At 44.1% G+C, this 19,637-nt stretch overlaps 1 protein-coding gene across 1 annotated transcript in view; it reads left to right on the top strand.

Annotated features, from left to right (window-relative positions):
- LOC115812175 (myomegalin) overlaps positions 1-19,238 on the top strand; it is a 37,445-nt gene extending 18,207 nt beyond the window's left edge. Inside the window, exons 11-48 of the mRNA XM_030774661.1 lie at positions 109-333; positions 517-675; positions 780-884; positions 1,200-1,337; positions 1,498-1,677; positions 2,016-2,210; positions 2,402-2,602; positions 2,751-2,777; positions 2,817-2,825; positions 3,006-3,086; positions 3,257-3,325; positions 3,510-3,616; positions 4,005-4,147; positions 8,526-8,722; positions 8,988-9,112; positions 9,304-9,373; positions 9,467-9,757; positions 10,298-10,499; positions 10,608-10,724; positions 10,987-11,419; positions 11,648-11,883; positions 12,058-12,112; positions 12,224-12,452; positions 12,615-12,669; positions 12,811-12,984; positions 13,707-13,964; positions 14,420-14,551; positions 14,805-14,921; positions 15,247-15,436; positions 15,645-15,769; positions 15,963-16,202; positions 16,388-16,489; positions 16,753-16,958; positions 17,236-17,379; positions 17,768-17,906; positions 18,147-18,193; positions 18,493-18,547; positions 19,093-19,238. Coding sequence (XP_030630521.1) covers positions 109-333; positions 517-675; positions 780-884; positions 1,200-1,337; positions 1,498-1,677; positions 2,016-2,210; positions 2,402-2,602; positions 2,751-2,777; positions 2,817-2,825; positions 3,006-3,086; positions 3,257-3,325; positions 3,510-3,616; positions 4,005-4,147; positions 8,526-8,722; positions 8,988-9,112; positions 9,304-9,373; positions 9,467-9,757; positions 10,298-10,499; positions 10,608-10,724; positions 10,987-11,419; positions 11,648-11,883; positions 12,058-12,112; positions 12,224-12,452; positions 12,615-12,669; positions 12,811-12,984; positions 13,707-13,964; positions 14,420-14,551; positions 14,805-14,921; positions 15,247-15,436; positions 15,645-15,769; positions 15,963-16,202; positions 16,388-16,489; positions 16,753-16,958; positions 17,236-17,379; positions 17,768-17,906; positions 18,147-18,193; positions 18,493-18,547; positions 19,093-19,238 — 5,724 coding nt within the window. The remainder of the gene's footprint in view (positions 1-108; positions 334-516; positions 676-779; positions 885-1,199; positions 1,338-1,497; positions 1,678-2,015; positions 2,211-2,401; positions 2,603-2,750; positions 2,778-2,816; positions 2,826-3,005; positions 3,087-3,256; positions 3,326-3,509; positions 3,617-4,004; positions 4,148-8,525; positions 8,723-8,987; positions 9,113-9,303; positions 9,374-9,466; positions 9,758-10,297; positions 10,500-10,607; positions 10,725-10,986; positions 11,420-11,647; positions 11,884-12,057; positions 12,113-12,223; positions 12,453-12,614; positions 12,670-12,810; positions 12,985-13,706; positions 13,965-14,419; positions 14,552-14,804; positions 14,922-15,246; positions 15,437-15,644; positions 15,770-15,962; positions 16,203-16,387; positions 16,490-16,752; positions 16,959-17,235; positions 17,380-17,767; positions 17,907-18,146; positions 18,194-18,492; positions 18,548-19,092) is intronic.
- Positions 19,239-19,637: the final 399 nt, after the last annotated feature.

Here is a 19,637-nt window from a genome sequence, read left to right as displayed (position 1 = left end):
GGGGTGGCCGGACTAAAATGACTGGATCTGAGGTGGGTTCAGATTGAGTTCAAATCCAATGGAATCACTACGCACATACAGTACCTACTCTTCCTTGTATGTCACCAGGTTCCAGAGGGAGGAAGCGGGTCAGGAACCGAGGTCCAGCTCCAGACCGAGCTTGTGAGGTTGCAGAGTTCTCTGTTCTCCTGCCAGCTGGAACTGGAAGCCAGCCAACGCGCCTATAGACAGAGCCAGAGACACGCCGAGGATCTCACTCGCACCAGAGACCGTCTCCATGGAGACCTGCAAGATGCTCTGCGCCACCACGAGACCACTGAAAAATACAACCAGGTATGTATGTGTGTGCGTACATGTGTGTGTGTTTGTGTTTGTGTGTTTGTGTGTAGGTGTTTGTGTCTGTGCGTTTGTGTGTGTGTGACTGTATGTGTGTCTGTGTGTTTGTGTGTGTGTGTTTGTTTTTGGTTGTGTGTTAAGCAGTGTTTGATTTGTAGTGTGTGTTATTATCCTCTGTAGGACCTGCGTGGTACCATACAACAGCTGCGTGCAGAGTTGCAAATGAAAGAAGCTCAGCTGAGAGAAAATGAGACAGAAAAACATTCACAGCTGATGGACAGAGACAAGACCATCACTCAACTTCGGCTGTCCTTACAGGAGAAAGAGAGACTCCTGGAGGTAAGATACACACACACACACACAGACACACCTTGTACACACGCACACACACACACACACAGACACACTCTTAAACACTCTGTCTTTCTGTGTGCCTCTCTCAGGAATACTCTGAGTTGCTGGAACAGCCTGCAGACACCAGCAGACCCCGAGATGCCCTATTAGACAAGCTTAGGAGCCGAATCCGCGACAGAGACAGAGCCCTAGAGGTAAAACACTGTCACACCGGCACAGAAAAAGCTACAGAGGAGAAAAGAAAAGAACAAAGAACAGCTAAAGTCATAAAGGGAGCTGTGGAAATTTCCCAGAAAGCCCAAAGAAAATGATAAACGTTTCAAGTCAATTTATCCATCGAAAAAAGTTTGCTATTTATAAACAGTATAATCTCTCTTTCATTCACCACGTGTACACTCTGAGGCTGTTTCCACGGATAAAATGTGTGTGTGCGCTGTAAGTGAAAAGTTGCATTGTCCTGTGTGGTTTAAGTGTATGTCTGTTTGACTGAGGTGCTCTTATCTGCTCAGCGTTCCATAGATGAGAAGTTCCGCTGTCTAGAGGAGAAGGAGACGGAGGTCCACAGGCTGCAGCAAGCGCTCCGAGAAAAGGAGAGAGACCTGGAGAGACTGCGCTGCATACTCTCCAACAATGAGGAGACCATCACGGTGTGTGTGTGTGTTGTGTGTGTGTGTGTGTTTTGTGTGTGTGTGTGTGTGTGTGTGTGTGTTTTGTGTGTGTGTGTGTGCGTGTGTTTGGGATGCTGGTTTATGGATAGTATGATGAAGACTTGATGAAGAGTATGTAATATTTGTATTTGTGTTGTAGAGTCTGGATGCTCTGGTGCGAGGTCGGGAACTGGAGTTAGAGCAGACACAGGAGGCTTTGAGGAAACTAAAGTGGCTGAAACAGGAGAGTGATGAGAGACACGCACAGAGCCTCAGAGAGAGAGACAATATTATCACACAGCTTCAAACAGCACTGCACACACGCAGCAAAGAGGCAGAGGTATCCAGCCCCACCCTCCCCTTCCCACACACACACACACACACACACACACACACACACACACACGCACACACACACACACACGCACACACACAGATAAACTCTAGTTGTTTCTCTTTGATGTATTGTTTAGTGAAAAGTGACTTCAAAACTGTCCTGTGCCTTCCAGCAGTCCTGTTTTAGTCCTGTTTCTGTCAGACCAGAAAAACCAGCCTTCTTTTTAATGGTGCTGACTCAACGGGGGAGATGGGGGGGGGCTGACTCCATGTGTAAATATGCCCTTTGTGTGTTTGTGTGTGTGTGTGTGTGTGTTTGCTTTGTGTGTGTTTTTGTGTTAGGACCTAAGTGCTACTTTGCTGGGGAAAGTGTCAGCAGGGCCCAGTGAGGTGGTTGAAGAGCTGAAATCTCGTGTGCAGCTGAAGGAGCGTCTGTTTCAGGAACTGTTGGCAGACCGTAGCAGGCAGGCCCAGGATCATCACGCACAGATCCAGGACCTGTTGAACACCATCAACAACAGAGATCAGTATATCAAGGTAAAACACCCCTGCTGATCTCAGACCTGTGCAGAGCCACAACGACGACACAGCTCTGCTGTTTACTCGGTTGGATTCAGAGTGATGTTGATCCTGTTCATTTTTCTCTTCCCTGTTTATCTTCTGCCCCTCCTGTTGTTCTCTCTCTCTCTCTCTCTCTCTCTCTCTCTCTCTCTCTGTTTATTTCCCAGGAGTCTGCTGACCGGCTGGGACAGGTAATTGCAGAGCGCACTGAGCAGCTGCAGGAGCTGCGCAGGCACCTGGCGTCCCGGGAACGGGAACTGGTCGAGCTGAGCAGGGAGAGAGAGAGGGAGAGAGAGGGAGGGGCTCCGCTGGCCCGAGAGCTAGAGAAACTGCAGAGTTTACTAAGGGAGAAAGAGGCCTTCATACGGGTGAGAAAGAGAGCACATTCTCACACACACGGAGCCTCGGCCGCTTGCTCATTTAGACCGTGTATTACCTTAAGCAGGGTAATCTGACAATATGTATGTATGAAAGTTCAATCAAACTGTCATACGTCATAAATTCTGGTATTTCCAGGAGCTGATGCAAAGCCAGGAGGATGCAGTGGTGACCTCCAGGCCAGCAGGTGTAATGCACGGTAAGCTACCACCTGTATAGGATTTCAGATAATTAACAAACACATCTTTTATACTAAAATATTCAATTGTAAGGAGAGGAAATAAGAGTTTTCAGAAACAAGCTGTTAGCTTTACTGTAAAGTGTAATTCCTGTTGTTGTTGTTGTTGTGGTTGTGTGTCTGTCCATGTATGTCTTTCAAAAGACATGCATGAGAGCAATTCAGAGGCCCGACTAGAGATGCAGGCTGTCAAAGAGGAGCTCCAGCTAGCCTTGAGGAAGCAGAAAGACACCCAGGTACACACACAGACACACACACATATATGGAATACTAGTCCATTAAGCTGTACTGTACTGTGATTTCACATTCTCTGGGATTTCTCTCATCTGTCTCTAACCCTTGTGTCCATGCTTTGCTGTTCTCTTCACCTCTCTGTCATTCTTTTTCATTGTCTCTGCCCCTGCAGCAAGAACTCACTGCTTTAAGAAATGCCCTAGCCAAAAGGCAAGAGGACCATTCCAGTCCTGGCCACCAGGTAATCTTTTTTTTTCCTCTTCAGCAGAGCTGCTGAACGTTTTTTGGAGGCTAGTTTAGCAAATAAACCAAAACTTCAACCAATGGAGCTCTTTAAGATGTAGAATGAAGATTTTTAATTGGCAGTCATGGGGACTGTGTGTTGGCTTTATGTAAGTTGGGGAGTATTGTCTCTCTCTCTTCAGAGTGCACTGGAGCAGATAGTGTCTGAGTACCACAGTCTCAACGAGGCTCTGAGAGCAGAAAAGAAACTTTACCAGAACCTGACCCAGATCCAGTCCAGAGGAGACAGGTCAGAACAAGCAGTCCCTGGCTCTGTGAGATGAGTTTAGCATGTACCACACTGATAATACCCTAAAGATGTTTGACACAACTGTTCACTTTTGGTAAAAATGTTTGTTCATTTGAAGAATGTTTCTGGATTTACTGATACAACACTGGTACATTAAGTTGTCTACACTTGGAATACTCATAGAGGAGTAATTGAACAAACGCTCTTATGTTTGATACCTCTAGTCACATATTTAACATTAGACATAATCATCAGTAAAGCAAAACAGCTAGCCTTGATTTGTCTGCCCATTATGTATAGCATTGTAAGCATCAGGAATGAACATAAATTTTATTCTAACTGTGGAATTATGCTGTGTAATTGTCCTGCTCCTCGCCTCATCCTCAAGCAGCGCAGAGAAGATCCAGACCCTACACACAGAACTGGATACCGTTCAGGCATTGCGAGGTCAGCTGGAGGAGATCCTGACGAGGACCCGAAACACTGCCCTGGCATTGGACAGGGGAGCTAAGACGCAGGCTGACTTTGGAGGTGGGGAACCACGGAGTTTGGGCTGCACACTAGGACAGGCCACCAGGCCTGCAGAGGGCACTGTTACTAATCCTGTATGAAAGGGCAAGCTTTAACCAATGAGAGTTACACAAAAACGCACTCACTCTAACCGAGAGCAAACGCGAGTGTGCTAATAAATGAAGCTGTGATGGATTCACACACTTAAAATTTGCATCCCAAGCAAATGTGACATTTTAATTTATTTGTACATTTTGTTTGTGTGTGTGTGTGTGTTTTTCTACGCATTCTTTTGCAAACTGTCTTCATTTATTGCTATTCAGTACAACTGTTGTTGGTGGTGTTTTTTTGTTTTGTTTTGGTTTTTTTTGCCATTTGGTTGTACTGTGTTTCTCGTGTTAATGTTACTGCACTGATCGTCAGAGTGCCGTGCTCTGTGAAGTCTGGCTCATTCATCTTTGAGTTGAACCATTGTTATATACACACACAAAAAAAATCTGGATTCTCTCCAGAAAAATCTAAACAATATGGAAGCAGTGTCTTGGTCAACACAACCTTCTTGCCTATGCAGTAGCCGCATCCTCTAGAAATGTCTGTATAGTTGATAATGCTTCAATCATGCATACCTTTGGAAGTGAGATCTCAAAGATCTTGAGGTGTTTTAAGACACAGAACTGCTCTGTTTAAGACAGTTACTAGATGACAGCTTCATGTGACACTGTCATTCAGTGTTTTTTTTCATGCACAGCATGCAGCAGTTGGCTTTACAATTCAGCCTATCTCTGCCTTACTTGAGCAAATATGAGACATTTCATGAAAGCTTGTCACTCAAAAACATCCATTCAGAGTAGTCCTCTAGTACAAAATATATTAAATGTTGCCCATATAAACAATCAATTATAGGACAGTTTTGCTCATTGTTACATATGACTTTTGTTTTTGCGATATCTGTGATATCTTAAAATTATATATGCAATGCTGTGGTCTGTAGTCTTATCCCTAAAGTAATGTTGAGTTGAGCTGATCGTTAAATATATTAGCATGCATGCTGTAACTTCAGCTTTGGCAAGCTTTACTTGCTTTATTTTTTCCCTATACAGTTCTTGATCACATGTTTTTTCTCCTTCTCAGCTCACAGCAACTGAGTTGATAAGTGTACTGTGTTCTCAGATACCTTGTGCCAAATGAGATCAGCTTTGTTCTTCTATTTTTTCCATCAGTCAGGTTTCTTTTTTCTTTCCATCTAGATTTTCTCACAGTAACACATCTAAAAAAAAATGCCATTCTAATGTACCTCAAAACCAGTAGTAATAAATATACACTAGCATTGTGATTTTTGAATGTTTTTTTTTGTTTCCTCTCTGATAAAACAGTGAATGGATATTTGTTTACGGGATATCTTTTCCCTTTCTCCTTTGTTGCCATGTCTCCATCACCTGTCTCACATCCACCAGGACAGAGTAGAGAATTTAGTTTCCCATTAAGAAAATCAAGAATAAACCATACATGAAATGTCAAGGAGACAAGAGACAGGTGATAGGAGGAGAATGGTGTTGATTAGTCATTTTGTTACCAATGAACCAGCTTTACATTTGTCATCATTATAAAGATGTTCACTTTTATCATCTACCATTAATTATTTTTTTCTATCACTGACTAAACTTTTCGTTTTTTTTTTTTTTTTGTTTTTTTTGTTGTTGTTGTTTGGAAAAAAATAGATTTTCAATTCTTTAAGAAGGAGAACAGGCTCCCATGTCTGTTTTGAAGCTCACTCTCCAAACCCCGCAGTATTGCACACTTCATTCAAACATGTATTCAGAATATGTGTGTTTTTGCTAGAGTGTGAATTATTCAGTAGTTAACGCGCCAAAATATGCACATATTTGTTTTTTATCTCTACTAGGCCCATATATTAATAAGACAGATATAAGTGAGATGTAGTGGAACTGTGTTTTTGATTAACCCAGTGAGCCTCTAGTGTCACGTTTGCATGGTAACCCTGCATGCGGTGCCTTATTGCACGGCTGTATTACTGTGTGGTGTGTCAGCGTGATTTTACCTCCGCAAACGATCATTTCTTCTCGGGTCATACATAAAGAACTTCATTAAATGTCAGAAACAGTTCCATTCCTCACTGCTGTTAAACACTGTCGGTGTGAGAATGGACTACTGAAGCAAGCACAAACCTTCTTTTCACGAGACCTTGACAAATTGTATGTTACACACAATCCATGCACCCCGAAATGTTCAAAACTGCATCTCTGGATCTCACTGCTATTGGAACAGTTTCTCTACGTCAGAGAGCTTGTAAAGGTTTGTAAGCACTCCATGCGGACCCCCCTCCTCTGCTCCTCTTATAAAGGGTTTAACGTGGTAATTGCCTTGCTTCTTATGTAGTGCTGCTAGGTGAGACTATTTCTCCTGAGCTAAACCCTGTTTTTCTCATTATATGTAGCTGTGCAGATTCAGCTGTGCAGAAAAGAATACCATTATGTACTTTTATATACTTTTAAAATATATAACATCTAAACTCACTCTGACAATATATGAGAAACTTCCTGTGTCGTGTAAAATGTTAATTTGGTGGAATTCACAGCGTGACGTGTTACAAATTTCATTTTGACTTTAATAAGACAATGGACAGCGTAGACAAAGGCATACGCTCAGTGGGAAGTCAGAGAGTACACTCCACCCACCCCCACCCCCCCCCTTTATTCTGGCATTGTTTGATCTCGTCTCAAATATGCAATGGAAAATTGGAGTGGAATACGGAAAGCTCTGGTTTGATTTCTCTCAACGTTTCGCGGCTTTCGTGATATTTTTTGTTTAATGTAACATAATATGAATATGCGACTCCCACAAGTCTCCTTCACTCAATGAATTATAGGAGTCTTTGAAGCTAAAATGGTGTTTTCTGTCCAACGTGTCTACCTCTGTTAGAGGTTAAGATTCTCTACCTATTGTTAAATTTAGATGTTCTTTCCCTCTGAATCTCTGTGAGGACTAAATTTGGATTTTCTTTCTGCCTCGAGTACTTTAAAGTACTTTCACTATAAATTGTTTCAGCCATGATATAATTTTCTGTGATATTTTTATGTATTCAAACTAAATCTTATTCACATTGTTCCAAGTAAATAAACTTATCTGTTATAGTTTATATCTAGAGATAACACCAGGGGCCCTGCGATGGACTGGCGACCTGTCCAGGGTGTTTCCCCGCCTTTCGCCCTGTGACCGCTGGGATAGGCTCCAGCAACCCCCGCGACCCTAGTTAGGATAAGCGGCTTAGATAGTGAGTGAGTGAGTGATAACACCAGGGCAACTTTTCATTCAAGAATAATGCATACCAAAACCCCTCAAAACGCTGGTCTTGTTGATCAGTCTTTATGCCCTGATACGAGGTGGGTTTATGGCCCTATGGCCCGGACCCTGACATGGGGTGGGTTTATGTTGATATGTACATTTTAGATTTCTCAGTGCTGATATGGGGTGGGTTTATGTTAATTTGTACATTTTAGATTTCTCAGTGCCATCATTTATGATAGCTCACAACATCAGCACATAAATCATATTCCTAACGCCGTCATTATTCTAACGCTTCCTGATCATTGATGAGCTTTCATGGATGTGTCGTTTACTGGTTTCAGCAGTGATGTTTGTGTTGTGTTGTGAGAATCTCTTTAACGGTGTTGTTCTGTGCTGGGCCAGCTGTGGAGCATTATACTCTAATAACTCTTTTGCTTTGAGTGGGCAGCCCGTATTCGCTCTTACTGCTATTGCTACAGTCCTGTTATGAAAACTGGGCTTACATAAAATCAACGCGTCATAAAATTCTAGACACTCGCTGTCTCTGACTAACTGCAGACCTCTAATGCCAGTCCCCCCCTAACCCCTCTGTATGTTCATGTCTCCGATCCAACAGTCTGAATGTACCATGATTGTCTTATGTATATCATACTTGTTTTGTATGTGTGAGTGTGCGTGTGTGTGCGCGTGTGTATGTGTGTGTGTGTGTGTGCGCGCGTGTGTGTGTGTGCGCGCGCGCGTGTGTGTGTGTGTGTGTGTGTGTGCAGTGAATCAGCCAGAAGGGGTTGGGCTGACTGCCCATGACAAACTTTTCCTTCCAGTCTCATGACCAGCACTGGAAAGAGAGACACACAGAGGAACAGGGCAAAGGAACAGAGAGAAAACGACAGGAAAAGGGGGAATGAAACAAGGGATTTAAAGAAAGCTTATAGGCAAATAAAAAAGGGACAGTCTTAACACTAATGAAAAACAGAGAGAGAGAGAGTCAGAGAGAGAGAAAGAAGGAGAGAGAGAGAGAGAGAGTCAGAGAGTGAGTCAGAGAGAGAGAAAGAGAGAGAATGACCGGATCATTTGCTCTTTGTCATTGCTCTAGAACTCAGCACAGAGGACGATGATGATGATGAAGACAATGAAGACGTTGGTAGCAGTGATGAATTCACAGACAGTATAGAAGATGATGAGGTGAATTTGAGTGCTCAAAGATTGTCTGCTACAAAGGTGAGTACTTTCGGGGAAAAAATTGAAAGCAAATTTTCAAAGAACCAAAACAACACAAGAACAATACTACTAGTACCACTACAACTACTACAAATAATAATAATAATAATAATAATAATATTAGTAGTAATAGTAATAGTAATAATCATTTTAATGACTTTGTTTAGAATATTTAAGTACTCTTGATATCACTATCATTGAGAATTTAAGTTATCACAGTAGAAAATCAGTGCTGGTTCATGAAAAGTCATTTCCATTTTCCTCTTCTTAGAATGCCGGGATGTCTGAGGGAGTGGTGAACAAGGTGATATCCCAGGGGGCCAAGGTTGAGGGGCAGGATGTGGCAAAGTGGAGAACTGAGGTGCAGCAGCTGGTGGAGCAAAAGAAGACAATGGAGAGGGAGCTGAGAGAGCTGAAGAGCCAACTCGACAAGGCTGGCGATTCCTCACTGGCTCAGATGAGGTAAAAGTCTCCCATTCTTACACAACAATGACACCAATATGCCTCTGTCTACCATGCTTGACGTTTGTAATGGAATTACGTGATTTTTTAAAAAGCACAGCGAAAACGACTTTCAGATGCACCTTTTCATGAATGCACTCTTCTTTAAGCTAAATGTTTGTGCAATGTCATGAATTTTTTTTGCCGTCCAGGAACGCTCTACTTAGTCTGCGTGCAGAGAATGAGGAACTAAAGCGGAACAGAACCGGAACCGGAACCGAGGCTGAAACCGGAGCCAGAACCGGGGCTGTAATCAGAACCAGAGCGGGAAGAGGAGGAGCTGTGGGATCAGTAACGTGTCGAGGGTGGGAGCAGGATGAAGTGGACGGGCTGAGCAACCAAGACAAACATCAACCAGACTGTTTTATAATCCATGACGAGGAGGATGAGGAAGAAGGGGAGGAGGAAGAAGAAGGGGAGGACGAGGAGGAAGATGATGATGAGCAAGAGCATCAGGACACCTTGCGAACCTCTCAAGGCAAACGCGGGCCCCCGTGTGTGAAGCTGAGGGAGGCGCTAGGTGGGAAGAGGAGGTGCACCAGACCTCACTCCTTAGATCTGGGCTCATTACTTTCTGACCAATCCACCAGCAACAGAGCAACAAAGGTAATGACAGATAGAAGGGGAAAAGACATATTTTAATGTAATTTTCATGTTGCTTACTTCAAAGATTAGCTTTAGGTTCAAATGAATAACTCTAGATCAAACAGTTTACCCTTATCCTTTTTTCTCTGAGTGTTAAAATGACAGCACCACTTTGTATAAAGGCTGTTTTTCTCCTGAGTGCGATATGTGTAATCTGTCTGCATTTTGACAGTTGTTAAACCAGAGAGGATGAAAAGATGGAAAGAAACACGTTGTATGAGAGAGAAGAATATAAAAGCCCTGATTCTGCTTTACTTTTAGGTTTGTAAGGGAAGAGAGCAGAGAACACTTAGAACTGAACTAGCACTGATATTTTAAAACCAAATTGTAGCGTACATTGCCGCTGGGTGAAAACAAAACCTGTGACGGAGAAGACAATGATTTATGGGAAACACCTGACACTGGTAATGTGACTGCGTGTTGTGGCACCATGACTCACAGGCTTGTGTGGTGACTCAGGAGCTGGAACATGACGGGGACGATGGACACGGTGAAGAGAAGACATCCACCGTCTGTAACCGCACCAGTGAAGGGGGTTTCTGGCAGCACGTGGAGGCGGGTCTGAGGGAGCAAGCGGAGCGTCTGCGTGCCGACCTGGCTCTGAGCAGACAGGAGAGCAGAGAGCTGCAGGAGAGACTGATGGTGTCTGAGGCCACGGTACACGCCCAGGCTGAACAGCTCAAGGACTATAGAGAACTGCTGAGTATGTGTCATACACCTCTCCCTTTAGACTGTAAAATCTTACCACGGAGTACAACAGGTAGCAGGATCGTCGGCGAGTCGTGTTCATGCGTGTTTTTCTCTCTTTCAGCCGAGACATCGGTGCAGCAGGACAGCAAACAGGTTCAGGTGGATCTGCAGGATCTGGGCTACGAGACATGTGGCCGCAGTGAGAACGAGGCAGAAAGGGAGGATGCCAGCAGCCCAGGTACAACACATCACTTCTTTTTCAACCTCAACGCAACTTCATCTCTCGGCGGTGCTTTTACAGCTCTCGTAAACATGGAATCTGTTTTAACCTGTTCAACAGATTTACACCTTCCTGAAAACTCAAATACAACCTCAACTTTACACTTCACTCTCCCTTTATTATGTTACTGAACTTTACACAGGATCTTTCCTTTTTTGTTTTCCCTCTTTTCTTTTTCTTTCTTCTAATTTCTTCTTCTCTCTTCCTCCTCCTCTTGCAGAGTTTGATGACTTAGAGATGTGTACGTCCCTGTCCCGGCAGGACTACGGCGGCACACGCTGGGGCTGGCAGAATGACACCAAGCATGAGGACCCTGCCTCGCTGCAGTCAGTGGTGAAAGACCTGCGGGCACAGCTCTCCCGATGCCATAAGGTAATCCGTAGCCTGCAGCTGCGCGTGCGCTCGCTCTCCGCCACCTCCGACTACGCATCCAGCCTGGAGAGGACGCCCCGTAAAGTGAACTGGGCCTTCCAGGCGTCGCCGTCTCACAGCGGGCTGGAGGAGGATGAGGGCTGGCAGTCAGACGGGCCACGGCCCAACAGAGAGCTGCAGGAGCTGGTGTCCCGCGTGGCATCCCTGGAGAGCCAGCTGAAGAGCACCAGGCTGGAGGGCAAAGGCGTCACGGAGGATGGCAAATGTCCCACCTGGCCAGGGTGAGCGAGGCTGTTAAATTTGTTATTTCATGGATCTTCTCAAATATTGCCATCATCATCACCTCAAATTTCATATTACATTTATTATAGGATTTAGTTTTGGAAACATTACAGGAGGGTGTTTTCAAGTAAAACGCCCTTGGAGTCGAACGGTGAATCCTTCCTTTACAAAGGAAACGTGAAAATTCTTCCCTTCACTTAGACCTTCTCTTCTTCCTGTCCACTCAGAAAATACAACACGTTGATCCAGGCGCAGGCCCGTGAGCTGTCTCACCTGCGTCAGAGAATGCGCGAGGGGCGGGGCATCTGTCACATTCTGACGCAGCACCTTGGAGATACCACCAAGGCTTTTGAGGAGCTGTTGCGCGCCAATGACATTGACTACTACATGGGTCAGAGTTTCAGAGAGCAGCTCGCTCAGAGCACTGCGCTAGCCCAGAGAGTCAGCACCAAGATCAGTGGAAGTGAGTACATGCATTGGCAATATGGTGTCGGACGTGTAGACGCAAAGGCAATGGGTGGGATGTACGCTCACTCAAGCCTGTCCAAGGATGGTGTTCATTTTAGTTTTTTTTACACAATTTGTCACCCTGACTCCCCTCTTTTCCTTTTTCTTCCTCCCCCTCTGTCCAAACCAGGAGATCGGTCTGAACTACATGATGATAAAATGGGCCATGAGCTTCTAGCCATACGGTCAGTGTTTGTTTTATTTCTGATCTGAGGGCTGCTGTGGTCTGTGAGGGTTTTACTTGTGGCGGGCACTATAGCACTCTGCTTATGGCATCTGGATTTTGGTCTGTGCAGATTGAGTAAGGAGCTCCAGCAGAAAGATAAGATCATAGAGTCTCTTCATACCAAACTCCAGCAACGTCCAGACACTCCTTCCAGTAGCCGCGCTCCCTCAGAGACCACCGACCAATCAGATCACACCTCTTTTGTGTCCGATGAGAGAGGATCTACCAATGAGGACCTGGAGTTGTGTTCAGATGTGGATGTGGCCAGCGAATATGCCCAGGAAGAGACGGGAGAACAGGCATGCCCTAGAACTAATGAAACAGGTACATGAACCACTCTCATATACACAAACGCATACACGCATACACACAAAAGCCCTTAAATTACACCACCCACTGTGGGCCAGTCCATAACCCTCCATTCTCTTTCAGAACCCCCCTCCACCCTCCCCACTCCCCAGGACCTACAGCCCCTCCTCAGTCCAAATAAAGCAGGGGAGGGTCAGCCTCAGAGAGGTAGGCCAGGAAAACAGTGTTCAATAACGACATGATATATACTTGCTCTTGTGTAATTGTTTATAACTACCACTGTGCTATAGAGAAGCTTTAGCGTTTCACTGACAGTAATAGTCATGTCTCATCAACAACTGTTTCCAGGCGTGTCCTTTGAACCCGTGTCCAGCTCCCTGCCCCTTCCTCAGAACTACTGCTGGCCTGACCCTTCAAACTTGGCTCAATCTGTGCCCATTGACACCCTGCCTAGTCCTGTCTCCATGCATAGGACACTCAGTTCAACAGAGCTTTACAAATTGCAGGGACTACCAGCTGGAAGTGAGCTGACAGGAAGTGTGTGTGTGTGTGTGTGTGTCTATGTGTGTGCGTGTGGGGGCGTGTGTGCATGTGTCCTAATAACTGGCTTTAAACCAGAACTGTGACATTTTTCCAAAAATGCTTTTCTTAAAGTGGTCTCCTCTTCTTTATATACATAGATTATCAAGAGATAACAATTTAGCATCAGGCTTTGTTTGCTCACTGTCAGTGGGCTTTCTGCTCTAGCCATTTCAGATTAGCTAGGGAGTACAGGAAACCATTTTAGAGTACTGTATCCAGTTTTGTAGACCTGGCTTCCATAGCAACATGTCAGCCAGTCAGCTTGCTAAGTTTCAACAGGATTTGCATTAGAAATTAACTTCACACAGTGTGCTGCTTGAGTAAAAGAGATGCGCTATGATCTTTCACGTGAAGCAGCCTCAGCAGAGTGGAAATAACATGTATGTTATTTGCCGTTATGTGCACAGTGATTGACATAGCGAAAAGCCAGCACACTTATACATTTGAGATGTTGCAGCAGTCACTGTTGTTTTGTTTTGTTTTGTTTTGTTTTGGGGGGGGGGTGATCATAGCCCATTGCTATTGTCAGTTCACCATAATCATAATTTCAATGTTAATTTATAGCAATTATAGCAACATTTGGTTTCCTATACAGGAACATCAATGGCAGTATGTGCTATGTGAAATCTAAGTGTTTTAGTTTGGATATGTTTCTTTCATAGGTGGTTTCGTTGTCCCACGTGTAAGCACAGCATCCACCTACTCACTCCCTGCCCAAACCCTATCCGACACCAATTATGGCCCTTTGTCCCATTATGCCTTTCACCAACACAAACTGGGTGGCTGCAGCGGAGGGCCCTCTCTGAAGTCTGAGTTAAGCCTGGGGGAGAACAGTGCATTGTGGGATAGAGATGGCATTCTACAGCCAATAAGCACCTTCCCTGGATCGGTAGGATACCAAACAGGGAGCAGCCACTCAGGTACAAACTTAATCTTTATTTTCCTCAACTTTGTTCTGTTGGCATACCATGAAACCACACAGAAGCGTCAGTAAGAGCCATAGAACATAGGAACTTAATTATGCAATAAAAATTGAATTGTGTTCTGAAAGTTTCTAAATAACTGATTTGTTCTTAAATGATTCCTGTTTGGTGACTTACCACACGTCACCAAATTTGCCACAGTCTAAAAACAAGAATGTTACAAAACTGATATGGTAGTTATAGGCAAATCATATTCGTGTAGTCTAGCCACATCATTAGGGTACACTATAGAGTAAGTGTCAGCTGAGGAGCTGTATCATGCTGTTGATCCCTGTAGCTCATCAATACTAGTGACATGTAGAATTTGAAGAGATTTTTCTTCTCTGGCTCATATTGGCCTGTTATCGTGCATTATTGATCTCGTTTGTGTCATTTCTTGTATGGGCTGTCAGGCGTGGAGCTGATTGAGGAGCACCTGCGAGAGATTCGGAGCCTGCGGCAGCGTCTGGAAGATTCCATCAGAACCAATGAAAGGTTAAGGCAGCAGCTGGAGGACAGACTGACAGCATCAGGACGAGATGGGGGTGAGAGACACACCGAAGTTAGCACTGCACAAGAAAAGCAAATCGTACAACCTCAGAGCAGACTTAACCTCCTAATTTCAGAATATGAGAGGATGGATATCTTTGTCTTCCTGAGTGAATTTACTATTGCATTTTTTGTACAGTGTTTCAGATATTTCCTGTTTAATTTAGATTTCCTGTCTAGCCTGAGAGATCTACCTGGATTTTTTACTTTATATAAATTTATGAGTATGTGTGGTGTATTTCCCTGCAGGTGCAGCCACTAACATCTATATCCAAGGCCTTGACACTGTCAGTCAGCTGTCCAATGAAATCCGTCTTCTGAAAGAGGAGAACCTTAATCTCCAGTCAAGACTTCAGGCTAGCAGAGGTAATCTTTTACTGCAAACTGATTTAATATCATAGGTCACCACCCTTTTTGGTGACTTTTAGTCAGATCATATCAGACAGTGATGAAGAACTCTACGCTTTCTTTCTCAACAGAAAAGAGATAACTCTGTAAACATATACAGTATGTTAAAACACACACATACACACACACACACACATACACACACGTACACACCCATGTGGAAAAGAGATATCTCTATAAACACAGACAGTATGTTATAACACACACACACACACACACACACACACACACACACACACACACACATACATTATGTAAACATGTCATGTCATCTGTTCCACAGACAGCAGTGAGGAGTTGGAGCAGCTGCGGGAGGCAGTGCTGTCTGGGCATGTACGTTTGAAGCAAGCAGAGTTAGAGGCTAATCAGTGGAAAGAGGAGTTAAGGAGACTGCAGACACACAGCTGCGAGCAAAGCCAACAGATCCAGCAACTCAGAGCAGAAAGGCAGAGCAGCCAGGAATGCACAAACAGGTAAGATATCTCTCTTGAAACAAATATATCGCAATAACGTACTCTTTAAAATGTAATATTTTCAGCTTCAACAAACCCTCTCAGATGTATGTGTCAACCTGCGAGTGTTTACTCTCACTGAACCTTGACTGTAACTGTGTCTATAACCTTTTTGTTTCATGTGACTGTAATTTTGAGACTGACTCTCTGTGTTTTTGTGTTCGTGTAGACTGCAGCATGAGGTGAGTTTGCTCCAGCAGCAGCTGTCTGAGAGCAGACAGCTTTTGCATTCTCTGCAAAGTGAACTCCAGCTCTATGACAGAGTGTGTGGAAGCAGTAAGAGTTCCCCAGCAGGTATGTCACTGCTAATGCCCTGTCTGTGTGTGTAATCCTCTTAAACCAAGAGTGTGAGGAACATGTCAGTGCGGCAAGAAGATGTTGGATATTTAAACGAAACGTCAAAATTTCTCTCTCTCTCTCTCTCTCTCTCTCTCTCTCTCTCTCTCTCTTTCTCTCTCTCTTCCTCTCTCTCTCTCCCTCTCTGTAGGGTACCTAGCTGAGGTGAAGTACCCTAGTATTCCTGCTGTGGAGCTGAGTGAGTTGCTGGTGGAAGTTAAGGGACTCAGGACGCAGTTGGAGCACAGCGTACAAGAGAACAGTGCCCTCAGAAGCCAGCTGCAAAAACAGCTGGAGCAACAGTTTTCTGCTGGGGGCATGGAGCCCCGGCCCTCCCCCATCCCCGCTAGCCCCCTTCGGGATGGCATCTACAGAAGGCAGCTTCTGCATGGTGAGAGCCAGATGCTCTGTCCCGTGCCAAATCTGAATACGTGGTGGACGTTCTAATGTTTTTGATTCGTGTTTGTACTTTACTTAATATGAAAAGGTCATGCAGAGTGTGTGTGTGTGTGTGTGTGTATCTCTGTGTGTGTGTGTGCAAATCTTAATCAAGTGCTGGCTGCTGTTTGTTGACAGACCCAGCTCCCTCTCCCCCAGTCAGAGACACTGGACTCTTTCACTCAGGATCACCATACTCACCCTACTCAGAGCTGGAGGAAGCTTCACTCTCAACTAATGGTGTGCCCTCTAACCGCATGTCTCTGCATGTCTGTGCATGTCAGTCATGGTCATTTAGCCTAAATTATATTTGATCGGTCTTAGGTAATTATTCAGCCTATCAGACTAGAGGGCATATTTAATTTATATAGACATATAAAATATTTGAAGAAATCTTAAAATCTCTGTGATGTATTCCTTCAGGTGTCTAGAATACGGTAGTTACGTGGCTCCATCATGTAGGATACAGCCAAGATATAAACCTATTTCTCTTTCTTTCTCAGATGCGTTAGACCCTCATGCTTACCTGGAAGGAGAAGCCCCAGACGGCTCTTTTGCCAACCGTAACGGCCGCCATGCCATCGGACACGTGGATGACTTCAGCGCCCTGCAGCAACAGGTTATGGAGGGCAGGGTTCTGGTCCAGAGGATGGAGGCGGCACTGCAGTCCTGCCTCAGTATGGCCCTGCTGGAGGTCAATGCTAACAAGGTAGGGCAGCAGCTCTGGTGAACAAGGATTCATTCTTTGAAACAGGGACAAACAAGAGTTATTTGGTTAATATATATCAAAGATGTGCATGTTATTGATTTAAATGGTGATAAAATCCTACATTTCGATTATTAGGAGTTTCTCTTATCTTAGAAAAAAAAAACTAACTACAAAATAAATGTATAAATAAAGATCAAACTCTCTCTGTCTCTCTCTCTCTCTTTCTCTCTCTCTCTCTCTCTGTCTCTCTCTCTCTCTGTCTCTTTTCTCTGTCTAGGGTCTAGACTATAGCTGTGTGAAAACACTACTGTCAAACACTAAGACTCTGAAGCAGATCTTAGAAGAGGCCATCTCATTGCTAAAGATGTTCTGGAGAGCAGCTCTCCCCAGCGCGGACAGCTCCATCCAGAACATGAAAAAGGTCTGAATGTAGAGCTGAACAAAATATGTCAGCAATCTGACCGTATTAGTTATTAAACATTTAAATACCAAATGTAAATGTCTTATTGACATTTGAAAAATAACCCTGTTGATAATGGTGTCACGTGGCTGTCTGACAAACTGAAAAATGATATGTAACTGATGAGTTCATTACAGCTCAATTCCTGTTTCCTCACCGATAATATATGTGTAATTAGCTCTATACAGCACACAGTTCCATGGCATCTCATAACAACATTTATTTGCATTTAAATGCACTGTTAGTTAAAGTATAGCCCTGGCCTTGATAAGTTACTTATGTCTAAATGTCTAAACTGGTTTACATAATGCTACTGATCTCATGACTGAGTCTGTTTGTGTTGCCACAGGAGCAGACCATGATGGAGGAGATCCATTCGTTGCGTATGAGGATTTCAGAACAGGAGGAGGTTCTGCAGGGCACCATTCAGAGACTGAGGAGCACTAACCGCACTAAGGAGAGCATGGAAACCTTCATCGTCAACCAGCGTGAGTGTGTGCATCTCTCAACAAACAAGACCTTTTACCAATGCCACACCTTGCCCGGCCGCATGCTGCGGCCCAGAAAAGTCTAGAATAGATCCAGGAGGCATTAAAGTAAAATGTAGTATACTGTAATGATACTATCAAGTAGCATATTGCACTGTCATGAAGAGAAACACAAGTTTACATCAAACTGAAAGAAGGCATACGAGGTCTTTTTATTTGAACACACCCTCTGCCTTACAGTGTCGAGGACTCGTGATGTGCTGAAAAAAGCTCGTGCCAATTTAGAGGTGAGTGAAATGTTGCCATCGTATCTTATTCTGTGCATGTTCTGTATATGTGTTGTGACATGTTAGTGTTCACAGTGAATTATAATAGGTATTCAGATTATGTCGAAATGTTTGTGTGTTTTTAGAAGAGAGCTCACTGTCCTTTGTTCTTCCTTCTGTCCTGACTTTTTATTGTGCTTCCCGCTCCTCTTTCATTCTCCTTTCCTCTGCTCTCTCTCTCTCGCTCTCTCTCTATCTCTCTCTCTCACTCTCGCTCTCTCTCTCCCTATCTCTCTCTCTCACTCTCTGAGCATATCCAGAAGAATGAGCTCAGGATTTCCTCCCTAAGCTCCTCCTCTTCCTCCCTTTGCCATGGTAACTGTTTCATTTGTGCTGTGCCGTGCTGTGCTGTGCTGTGCCTGTCTCTCTAGTCCTCTGCCTGTGGATTGCACCAAGTCCTATCTAACTGCTTTGTCATTACACCATCAACATTTCTCAAGGGTCTCTCTCAGTGTTTTCAAATACCTTCCTTCCTTCCCTCTCTTTGATGACTAGCTGATCATTTGATATGGAATGAATGCAGTATGGTTGAAACTCTTCATTAACAATCACTGACATGTACTGCCAACTTCTGCAATCATAATCCTCAAAAAAACATTCAAAATGTAAATCATATTAGAGGCTTAATCATGTCTGACATATGAACATTCTAGAAAAACATGCTTCTTTTAAGCATGAAAAATGCTCTTTCATTGTGATGTATGCTTCTACTGAAATGCCTAACTGTGCACCTAAACAGTTCTCGAAATGCTTTGGGATTTTTCCTCCTAACAGAAAAACAGCCTTGGGTGACAAATACAGAAATATTATGTATGCAAGGACAAAACAGGAAAATTTTTTGCTCTGTCTTTTTCCTCCAGGTAAAGACGTCAAAGGTGCCAAAACCGGGTCTTCTGATTGGAGTCTCGTGAGCCCTACGACCTCTGAGACCACCGCGGAAACAGCCAGTCTGCGGCCCGCTAAGAAACGTGGCAGGGAGTGCCTTCTCCAGGTGGTCTCATGTTAAACCAGCCAGCAAGACTAAGATCCCTCCAACACCTTGCCTTACACCTTCTCTTCTCTTCTCTTCTCTTCTCTTCTCTTCTCTTCTCTTCTCTTCTCTTCTCTTCTCTTCTCTTCTCTCTCATTTCTTTTCCTTGCTTTTCCCTCTCCTTGATGTTTGAGAAAAGAGACTCTTCTTATTTAATTGCCTTGTGAAAAGGAACAAGCTTCTGGATGGTGTTTCAGTGTGTGTCCTGCTTACCACAGAATGCGTTCCTCTTTGTGGTAACCCATAAAGGATCAGAAATCTAGTCACACGCGTTAGTTCACTATTTGTGAGAAGACAGGTATACACTCAAATATGCATACTGTACATTACTAAGAGCACCAATGACCTATCAAACTTCTGCTGCCACAGGGGAAG

The sequence above is a fragment of the Chanos chanos genome, chromosome 5 (genome assembly GCF_902362185.1).
Source record: "Chanos chanos chromosome 5, fChaCha1.1, whole genome shotgun sequence".
Taxonomy (NCBI): domain Eukaryota; kingdom Metazoa; phylum Chordata; class Actinopteri; order Gonorynchiformes; family Chanidae; genus Chanos; species Chanos chanos.
The sequence above is the reverse complement of the archived record's forward strand: the minus strand, read 5'-3'. Positions and strand labels throughout refer to the sequence as shown.